The 11489-nt window shown below is 43.0% G+C and overlaps 1 protein-coding gene across 1 annotated transcript; it reads right to left on the bottom strand.

Annotated features, from left to right (window-relative positions):
• Positions 1-1631: 1631 nt before the first annotated feature.
• TMEM179 (transmembrane protein 179) lies at positions 1632-10878 on the bottom strand (the record flags this gene model as incomplete). Its single annotated transcript, XM_080345826.1, has 4 exons — positions 1632-1811; positions 4789-4867; positions 6317-6454; positions 10577-10878. The coding sequence occupies 4 exons, from the start codon at positions 10876-10878 to the stop codon at positions 1632-1634; spliced, it is 699 nt and encodes a 232-aa protein (XP_080201952.1).
• Between the last annotated feature and the right edge of the window lie 611 nt (positions 10879-11489).

Here is an 11489-nt window from a genome sequence, read left to right as displayed (position 1 = left end):
CTTCAAATTCCATTTCAAGGAAATGTTTAAGCAGGTATTTAACTTCAAGTACCAGACAGTCCCCAGAAGACAACAATAACACTAAATGGTTGTGCTCGCCCTAGGCTTGAGCTCTGACAGGGCAGAAGCCTGCTGTCTTCTCTCCCCAACCTACTGTCTTCTCTCCCCAACCTCCTTATTTACCAGGCAACACAGATACGCATGGTTTGCACTCATGTTGCAATAATTTGAGTCTCAACTCAAAAACAGCTGCCACTGGAAGTGTCTATGTGCTCACAAACATTCTTCTTCACCCTAACCTTAACTGCTTGCTTAAGTTTTCTGCTGAATCGAGGTCTGTTGTGCAATTTGTGCCCAGGGACAGCTGCCTAATTGCGGTACAACTTTACTTCTCTGCCTTGCAAATATAACACTCATCAGAGTGACTCTCACCAATTATCAGATCTACTTCTCTCAACCATCCACCTTATTTGTTGAAACACTGGTCAAGCAAATCCAAACACAACAAAGTCACTAGTGAGCTTTGTGAAAATAACAGTTCTTCTTCCTTTTCACAGCAAAATTCATCAGCCCTGGAACTCCTGCCCGTGAGTGGGGACAAAGGACCCATTCAACACTGAACTACCTATAAAATACCTCCGTTGTCTGAGCCCTTTGCTGTGTTTATAGATATATAGAGATATCTAAAATGCAAATGTTTACAGTAATTTTGCATACCCTACATGAAATAAATATCACAAGTAAATTCTAATACTCAAAACTGAATAATATACAATGTTAGGGACCAAGTTACATTTATAAATGCACAAACATTAATACTATCTATTCAGCCTAATTTCTCAGTGTGCAAGCTTCAGCAATTGCTAGATACACTACACTTCAAGATTCATAATAAATGTTGGTCATGCCAAAATCTAAGGAGAAACAAAACCACAAAAATTCTCCACCATCCTTCTAAATGATACACAGTTTTTGACATATACCATAATAATATAGTGGTTTCATGAAATTCATTAACACCATCCAATATCAAATATCAAGTTTGGAACACAGGTCTCTATGTTCTAAATGAACCCAAAATCAGGTCAGGAGCAACAGGTTTGTCAGCATTGCATCCACACATTGCAAAAGCAGAGACAGCAAGAGCCTGTACCTGGACCAGAGCTGTGATTACCCAGAATAAAGCGAGAACAGGGGCAGCTTAACGGGCAGAATGGAGGAGAGGGAGAAAAGAAGGACTGGACACAGCTCCAGTTACAGCTGTGGTTGTAGAATAGTTTGAAGAAAGAGCCTAGACTCTGTAGCCTAGTCTTGCCAGCATGGCCCTCAAGATTGGTCCCTGCCCCAAAAGCCAGTGATAGCATGTAGGAGTTCTGCGAGCAAGAACAGGTTACAGGTTGTGCCTGCACAGGACAGAAAGTTTGTTGTGCCAATGGCACTTGGGGTCATTCACTCTCTGTATCCTAATATAAGTATTTCTGCCAACAATTTCTCATGGAGGAAGTGGGTGATTCGCAAGTACATCTCTTTTCAGGAAATAAATATCTCACACACTCAATACCCTGACTCAACTTCAGCTCACACTATGGAATAATAAAATCTACATCCTGCCCTGGCATTTTGCTTACACTTTAGATCATGCCACTTTTTTCATCTTGCAAAGAGGTTCGTGAAGAGGATCTTCCTAGCAACAGCTCCTTCTCATGGATCAGGCTATCTAGCAGGTCCTCCTGTCTGTAGTTGTGATAAACCTTCAGGAAAGCCAGAATGGTAATTCCCAGCCAAGTCAGCCAGGCAGCCCAGAGACCAAACTAGAGAAGAAAAGAAATTACAAAGAAGTCAGCACTGTGGTGTAAAAACAAAGTCAACTGTCCAAGTGAACATTCAAATCTCAGCTTGACCAAAACTCCCAGAGTCATGGCAAATTACACCCAATGAGGTCCTGGCCCCACTGCTCCTCAACTCTGTCAAGTTATTCTTATCTAAAAGAAAAAAAAAGAGATCTCTTTATGTACTAGAAAAACTGAAGCAAAAATATACTAAGTACAATAATGAAAACAAAAAAAATCTGTATAATGCAGGTGCATCCATTGAACCTCCCATATCTGACATTCTGGCTGGCCAAAAATTCTTAGGATTATTCCACTTTTGTTACTTTAGAACTGCAATATGTTTTAAGACATTTTCCCAAACTTTCTTCCCAAGTTTTTTGGGCCTACCACTACCCCTGTAGAAGTATACATTTTAAGGTATTTCTATTCAAAATATTGTTGAGGAAATGTTCCAAATCAAACTGTTACACTCTGAAGTAACTGGTTGACATTAGCATGAACTTGGACAGAAAAAGAAACTCACTTCGATCCACCCAGGTTCCTAGTAGCTCATTTATATCTGTCAGGAGGTACTTGGGCTTAAAAGCCTCAGATCTGCAATAGGTTCCATGACTAACATGTCAGTCTCTCTTGCTTAACTTCATAGAAATAATTACATTTTCATTGGTACAGGTACATGAATGGTGGCTTTCCTGCCTCAGAGGAGGCTCATTTGTAGTACGACTTTATGGCAGAAATTCCAGTTTAATTCTATGATGCCTATAGCAAAGAAACATTAATTTAATCCCTGTATTTCAGTTTTGATATACTGCATTTTTAATTAGAAAAATACAACAATTTAAACACTTCCAGACAGTAATACAGCTGCTTACTCTAATAGCCAATTTAGATAAGCAAGGGCCAGTGTTTTTTAAAGGGAGTTTATCTTCCTATATATCTTCCATACCTGGAAATTCTGTTTAGTGTTTCTGCGCATACTACAATTACCTCAGTTCACTAGTAAAGAATATTTTTGCATTATTCTACAAACCTTGGAAATAAGAGAGATTAATTTGGCTTTATATGACCATATCTAAAGAATTTGAAGCTTTGCATTTATTTCTTAAACACCACTCCATTAATTAAATATTATAGCAAAGACACTCAGATATCTGCTACTGCTGTGGTCCTGTCAGTATATTTGATATGAAAGAATCTACATGGATTTAGCCAATTTCAGTGAAGCTTCCAAAGCTATTCTGATGTATTGGAAGCATCTGAATGGAAAAAAGCTGAGAGAGACTGTGTGTGTGTGTGTTTCTGTGTGTTTGTACACGCACATACACATGTGCCAAATATCCAAAGCTGTTATTAAGCTGCATGTTCTTCCCTTCCAGATTTTATATGAAGAGCATATTTGTAATTCTGATATTGTCGGCAATCTTGCTATCTCCATTCAGACCACTGTTTCTCAGTGCAGTCTAATGTAGGAAATTATTGCACTCACAACGAAATGTTTGCTTTAGCTGTTAAGTCATCTGTCCTTGAATTTTTCTTCCTATTCTTTCAAATAAATTTATTTGCCCTCCATAGATAGAGCCACTCTCATGCTTTCATCCAACTCTGTTGACCATACCCTGGATATCAGAAAACAATGCTGCAGGACTTTGTTCCATGCTTGGCACTTTCTTCAAACAGTCATAATCAGGATTCACTTTGACACCACTGGGCTCAGCTTTTGAAGCCAGACTGTTTTCCTGGAGCTGTTTTGCTCCCAGGATCCTTGTGCTTAGCTGTTTGCAGAGCTTGGAGGCTGCACCTTGCAGGTTAGCTCTACCCAGGAACACCTCGAGGGATGTGGATCCGTGTGGGGAGCTGCATCCAACAGCTTCGACTGGTCCTTCTACACTGTGATATGTTAACTCTCCTCCAACTGAAGTTCTATGTGCATGGACCTGGACTTTTTAGGCATGGCTCCCTGTTAGAGAAATACGTTCTGTTGCACATATGTTACAAATTGCCCATAACAAGGTGGACACAGACATTTAGTTCCCATGAACCCAAAGCTATAGACTGGTAACTGATTTTCTTCTGCTACTCTCCCAATAGCTGGCAGATTAGGAACCAATGGTAAAAGCCACTGCAAAATGCAGCCTGGCCTTGGGCTAGTGTCATATGAAGGGGTCACTTTTATGGCATACTTCTGTCCTACATGCAGATATATCTGAGCTCATTGTTTAGGTGTCAGTGTTGGAAATGAAGACACAAAACTAGCTTGTGTCCAAGAGACACGGTTACTTTCAAGGACAGCCCCAGGCAAACAAAAGCCTCTTCCCATGTGGGACAACATCAGAAGCATGTGTATGGGTACATCTTTGCATGGATGGGGCCATCCTCCTTGAAGAACTAGTAGTATGTGCCCACATGCACAAGTGCTCAAGTCCCAGTGTTCACAGACTTTAGTTGTTGACTAGCATATTCAATACAAAATTCTGGCAGCCTCAGAGGTCTAATTCTCAAAGATTCATCAGAAAACAGCTCTATCTAAGTAACAGTAACCTCTGATAATTTTCAGTGGTCTGATATTTACATGGGTTCAGGTAATCTCAGACAAACTAACGTAAGGCAAAGCCGATAGCCCCATGATCAAACATTATTCCCAACAACAGTGAAGAGCTCCAGGACATCAGAATGTCGCAACCTTTACAGATCACATTCTTTGGAAAAACAATAAATTTTCCATCATGAGTAACAACATCAGTAGCGAAGTCAGGTTTTGACATGTTCACATTCAAAACTATGTTTTGAATTTAAAATGCAAATGTGCCCATTACTATCATCCTGATTCAGTACTTGCTGAAGTCAGTGGAAACATTCCCATTGATTTTAGAGGAATGGTAGTTTAGCTCCAGCAATCCCAGATCAGTGCACAAATGATAAAAGAACTGGAATAGAATCATGACCTGGTCTGACCTACCTGTGCAATAGCAAACTGGTCATAGAAAGCAGAGTTTTCTAAGTTCAGTTCAAGATCTATATCCTGTAATTCTTCACAGCTATCCAAAGAAGGCATTTGGAGGGGAGAAAAGAAAATTATTTCAGAGATTCTGAACAGGCAAACTAAACAAAAAATGAAGCAGCATCTTACATATGTTTCAAAGAGTCACAACACCAAGTTCTATCAAAAGATACTTAAGTTATTGAAGTAACCAGGTTGCTTATCAATATTCTCTAAAACTAGACTAAAAGAGGCAAGTAATTACTTTATTTAAAAAACTGTATAATTATGTAAGTGATAACACTAGTCTTCTGTAAGTGGAACTGTAATAGTTATTATGAAAACAATATACTCAAAGCCCTCTTCTCCCGCTACCCCCAAGCCTCCCACATACACCTATCTGGCATCACCCCAGCTTGCTGCTCTGAGTGAAAAAAAATGTATGAGCCTCTGTTACCTTTTGACTTCATCAGGAAAAGCCTCAGAAGAAGGGATTGTGTGGGTGTTTTTGTTTTGGATGCTCCAGCAAGGAGACGATACTCTGATGGTAAGATAGAGGCTGCCTACAGATTTTACAAATAACTTGGACTTTTACTGGTGTGAAAAACATCCCAGGATTTTGAGGTTGTCATTTCTATCTCTTGGTTGATTTCTGCAGCCTCTTCTCTCTCCTTTTCAGTGCTGTCAGTCATCTTGGGTTCTTATCCAAATATTCGATTAGGCATTTTTTGTAACAGAATTTTTAACCGAATATTCGAATAATTCGATTAACCATTGCAGCCCTAAACAGAACATTTACTATGGCATTTTACAACATATGACAATGTGCAACATAAATGTATGCTTTAAGCAGTACATTTATTCAACATCATATGACATAAAATGTCAACTTTTTCTCTCTCTTATTTTTTATTAGTTTGATAGGAAAAATCTACCTAAACTGATCGTGTTTCTCCTAAGGAGCATAAGCATCATGGAATACAGCAGTCCATTTTAAGAAGTTGTACATTCTGTGCACTATAAGAAAATATCAACCATCTGTACTTTCCACTTACAAAGTACCTTCCATTCTTCAGCTCCAGGGCATCCACAGCACCACTATGAGGGCAGCACCTTTATACCGGTTTTTGGATGGTGGGTTGATGACAGAGCCAGGACAGCAAGCCAGGAGCCCTGAGTCCCAATTCCCTGCCCTATTCACAAGACTGCACTCCCCCATTCTGACAGCATTTCCAAATCTAGCTCCTCTTTTGCTTATGATTATGACTCTTAAAGAGACCATGAAATGCTGTGGAAACTGTACTTTTTTTTTGTGGGGAACTAAATGCAGAAAAAGTTTGATTTGTTGTTTTTATTGCAGATTAAAAAAATCTGGATTTCCACGTAACAAATGCCTTCTTCCCATTGCTCACCTTGCATGTAATAACTACAGTTTGTAACACTACTGTTCATGTGTGCATACATGAGAAATAAAAAAAAGGAAGAAAATGTATTCTTCAATACTAACCTATTTGGCATGCTTCCTTTTTCAGTAATTGCATCACACCACATGTTAAATCCTACACTCACTATAGTGCTAGCAATAAATGTGATAAACACCACAAAGGCGCTGATCAGCAGATTCAGGAAGGCATAAAAGAAAGAGCTGCAATAAAAGGAAGAAAAATGTAACTCATAAACAGCTGAAACACAACATCAGCAGTCTCTCTAAGCAGCATACACTGGGCACAAAGATATCACTTTCCATTTGAAACACATCTGCTTTAATTAAGAACACCTAATACATTGAAAAACTATGGATTATGATTTTGAGTCACATTATCTTCATTTGTAGAGTGCCTTTGATTTTGATTTTTTTTTTCCCTATAAGAGGATGGGTCTTAAATCATAAATACCAAGTGGCGATTGCTCATATACAGCATGGCTTTCATTAGCTGTAATGATGAAAATTACCATTGTTAAAATAAATGTCATTAGCTCAAATTATGTAGTAACTGGAGCTAAAATTATTTCATGACTAAAGTGATAATTGGGACAAAAATTGCCTAGGAGAGGGAAACTAAAAATAAAACAACACAGTACTGATAGCTATAATCATTTTAAGCAATATAACACAAGGTACTGCCATCATAGGACACGAATTTCAGTTTTATGAGCAATTTGCAGAGCAGACCAGCTTCTCCAGAGTCTTCTCTGGATTTCTTGTCATTATGTTATTTCTGCAGTTGAATGTCATTTACCTCAGCTCCATTAAGTCTGTGCAACCAGGGTCAGCCCCAGGCACCTGCTATGTTTGGAATGATATGGAGTGGGATACTTATAGTGGTCCCATAAGGCCAAGGAATTGTCCACTCATTTTCCAGCCTTGCGGCTTAACTTCTCCCCTTAATTCTAGCTAGTAAACACTTTTTAATTTTTGTCTCCTTCATCTGACCAAGCCCTTCTCTGCTTGCAATGGCTATTGGTGGCACTTGGGAAGCGTTACTATCTAAAACCTCAGTCTCTAGTTTGAAGAAACATTGTCAACCCCAGGAGGCAGATCATCTAATTCAGGTTAGATGGCAAGGATGAATATGATGAATATCCCATCAGTACAACTTTCATTATGCCCATGATGGAAGGAGTCTACTCACCCCAAAGAACAAAAAAACAGTAATTTCTTTTCGCTGGTGGCTTATTAAATGAAAAGCTGAGAGGCTTTTTGAGTCAGTGTTTGAATCTTGGGAAGGCTCTGTGCTGGTCAATCCTAATTTGTTCAGATTATGCATGCAGACACATACGTAACCTCAGAAGGACTTCTTTAAAATGAGATGAGGAAACAATTGCCAATGGGGCTAGAATGTTTGTTCCTGGACTGATGTGATTTTAGAGAGATTATCTAGGTTCTCTCCAAAGTGACAGTCATCCCACCCCAACACTGGCAGAAAAGTGAAATAAACCACCTTCCAAAAGTGCCTTTACTGTAGTAGGAGCTGAATGCTATGACACCTGACTTCTACATGATCATTGAGATGAATCCTACTCTTGTCCTTTGGTTTCACTGGACTTGGCAGACCAGATCAGCTCCTCTCTGCTGAGTGCTGGGGTCACCCATATAGCAGAGGGAGCCGGTATGAACACACTGTGGCTTTGCATGGCCACTGGCCCTGCCCCAATTTCACACACCTTGCCTGGATTTCATCCCAGGTGTCACTAAAGCCATATGTACTCCGTGCACCTCAGTGGGGTATGCTGGCCTCAGAGGCAGAAATGACTTGAGCTGTCCACTGAATAAAAACAGAGCTGACACTAGAATTAGTTAACAGCTCTAGAAAAGGAACAGTTTGCAGGAGTATTCAGTGGGTCATTAACAGCCCAGGACCTTGAGTCCTCTCTCTGCTTCCTACCCTGCAGCACAATTGGGACCAACATCCAGAAATGGACTTTGCACCAGCAGGGCAGGGCTCAGAGTTGCACTTGATTTGCACCAGGCAGTCAGTAACCATCACTGTGTGCTGATGGTTCCTCAGACCAGGGCATTCTGCTAGAGAACTGTGCTGATCTGGCTCTCTACCTCACCTATTTTTCTCCTTAGGCTACACATTCCAGATAGAGTGAATGCCTTGTAGCTGTAAATGTTTACCCTTGGAAGTAATTTTTCAATCCTACTAGTGAAGTATCTGAGTTGTACCTCAACCTTTCAGCTGAGTTGACTAGTCCTAGGCACAGAGTGTGGCTGGCAGCCAGCACTTGCTTTACCTACTCCTGCGCTAACTCAAGCTCTGTCTGTCCCTGAGGCAAGGGGTGCTGAGACCCTGTTGAGAAGGACTTTTAGCAGTCCTGATTATCTGACAGCAATCATTCAAAGCCATTGCACATGAAGACTGGCCATCTTCCTAGGATGCACAGGCTGCCAATCCTGACTGCCTCAGGTCAACTTATTCTAGAACTGGCCCAGCAGCAATGATCACGTTCAAAAGGATCAGCAGTGATGTTGTTCTGGTCCTTCCTCAATTACCTCTAACCAGAAATCGCAATTATCTTTTATGGTGAGGAGCTCGCACTCATCTCTCCATCCAAACAGTCCTGTTTTCGCACCTATTTGAAGCATTAACAAATGACTGTCTAAAATCAGAACAGGATGTGTCCTGACTGCTTTTCAGACAGACAGTGGCAGATCTGGCACAGGACAGACCTTCCTTCTTATTACAAAACTGCTGGTTTCAAGCATCTTCACTCTCATCCTGTTTAAACCCTCTGTGATTCTCAATGGCTACTCCATCATACCAGTTTGCTCCATCTTTGCTTCCCATCACCCCACACCCTTGTGCCTCCTTTCTTGCATGGAACAATTGTGATCAACAATTGTGATCAACTGCTAATGCTCAGCCCAAAGAAGCCTAAAAGAAACTTCTAAAGGGACCATTTTCAGGTGCCTACCCAACAGTTTTGAACTAAATAGCCACATTTGGGAACAGGCCAAATATCTGATCCAAATTTTACTATTACAAGGTTTTTTCTAATGGTTTCTTCCAAAAGTTAACTAGTTCTGAACTGCAAAACTGAAAAAAAGCATCTGGATTCAACTAACCCTCTATAGGTATCTGATCACCCAAGGAAGATGAATTCAAATGTATTAAGAAGTCCATGACTATACTTAAATATTGTAAGGTACCTTTTAATATGGAAATAAGTTTCTGGTCTATACTTACTATAGCATGATGCAGTATTAGTCAGCCTGAGAGTGCTTGAAATGTGTCAGAGAGACAACACTGCTAACTGGTCCCCAATATTACCAACATCAGTCTGTCTAAAAGCCCAGATGGGCATAACAGCCACTGACCCAAGAAACCTCCAATCCAAATAGACCTGGACACCAGTGATTTATCCTTGGAATGGTCCCTAAACCATGGGAAAATGGCTTTCCTAGTCTAGACAGCCACCAGTGTGTGTTCCTGCATTCCCACCACTGTGCAGATGGATGCTTGGAGGACTCTGGTCCCGTAGCACCCACAGGCTGGGTTACCTGTGCCAGGTGCTCTAACTAGAGTGGCAGAACAAGACCCAAGAGAGACAAGCACAAAGCACCGTTCTCCAGAGCTGCTGCCTGGACCACCAAGCCTCTCATTATACCTGCTGTGGTCTGATGGCCCTTGGTTTGTCTGAGCACAGTAACCAGCTGCCAGTGCAACCCTGCAGCTGCTGCAGGGAGCACTCAGCATTGCTCTCATGTCGTAACCAAGCAATAGTTGTTCTCTGCAATAGTTGCCATGTCCACCACAAAAGCAAGACAAAAATAGAGGGGGACCACCAACTGCTCCTTTCTGCCCCTGCCATGCATAAACACGTTGTTTCAAGATTTTTCATGCACTTGGTGTACATATGGGGAAGGCTCACTTGGTGTACATGTGGGGACATGTAGTGGAACGATGGTCAGGAGATACCTGTGAGCCCCAGCCTCAAGCATCATCCCACAGCTCCCAGCACCCTCCATGCCCACCACACCTGAGCTGGCCAGATGCTGCTCCCAGACAGGCAAAGGGCAGCAGGCACATAGCAGTGCATCTGGCCCCCCACCTCAAACCCCTGCAGCGGGGTATGCACTGGAGATGGCCCTGGACACAGGTGTACGTGGTGTGTGTGCATACAGACACAGGCAATACACAGCTTCACACCAAACCCCTCTAGGGAGCAGGATGGTCTGGATTGTGGAAAGCCCGGCTGCTCCCACTTGCCCCAGACTGCAGGAGGGGTGGGCACCGCCTGACTTCCCCGGGGGGGTACTTACTCCTCGTGCCCTTTGCAGAGGAAGAAGAGGGTCCTCCAGGCCTGCACTGTGGCCAGCAGCAGGGAGAGGAGCCCGGTGAAGATGCTGAAGCGGCAGGCGGCCTCGGGCCCCCACTCCTGCACGGTGAAGCGCTGCCTCTCCACCGTCAGGTTGGCGTTGAGCCACATGCCCTCGGTGAAGAGCAGGCACCGGCCGTGGAAGTCGTTGCCATTCTCAGAGAGAGGTACCACCACGATGAAGCTGAAGAGGAAGGCCAGGAAGTAGCAGATGCACTGAGCGAAGAGGAAATTGCTGAGCGCCATGTCCGCGGCTCTGCGCAGGCAGAGGGAGGGATGGAGGGAGGGATGGAGAAGGGAGGGATGCAGGAGGGAGGGATGCGAGGCAGGAGGAGGGGGAGGATGGGGGGATGAAGGGAGGAAGCCCGCAACAGCAGGGGGTGGGGAGGGAGGATGCGCAGTGCAATGCAGTGCAATGTAATGCAATGCCTCCTCCGGGTACCGCTGCTGCCTCTCCCGCGGCCGGACCTGCCCCACTGATGGCTTCAGGGCTTGCGGGGGAGGAGGGTGGGGAGTGAAGCGAAAGAGCTGTCACAAGGGATCCTTCTTCTTCGGGGAAAACTGGCCACTGATGCACCCTGGTGCCCAAGGGGTTAAATCAATCTTTGCCTGCCCAGCAGAGCTGGGTACCACCCTCAGGCGGGTAACCCCCCTAATGACCTAGGTCACTGATGTCACCCATGTTGGTGGTTGTGACATGCCGTTCGCCGCCCCCCCCCCCCCCCAAAAAAAAAAAACCATCACCCAATCTCATCCTGACTGCTGGATTCCACGAAGTTTTGGCCTCAGTTTCTAAAAATCTGGCCACCAACCTCAGATGGTGGCAATAAGGGGACATGGTACAAAGCCACTCCAGG

The sequence above is a fragment of the Nesoenas mayeri genome (assembly GCF_963082525.1).
Source record: "Nesoenas mayeri genome assembly, chromosome: 5".
Taxonomy (NCBI): domain Eukaryota; kingdom Metazoa; phylum Chordata; class Aves; order Columbiformes; family Columbidae; genus Nesoenas; species Nesoenas mayeri.
The sequence above is the reverse complement of the archived record's forward strand: the minus strand, read 5'-3'. Positions and strand labels throughout refer to the sequence as shown.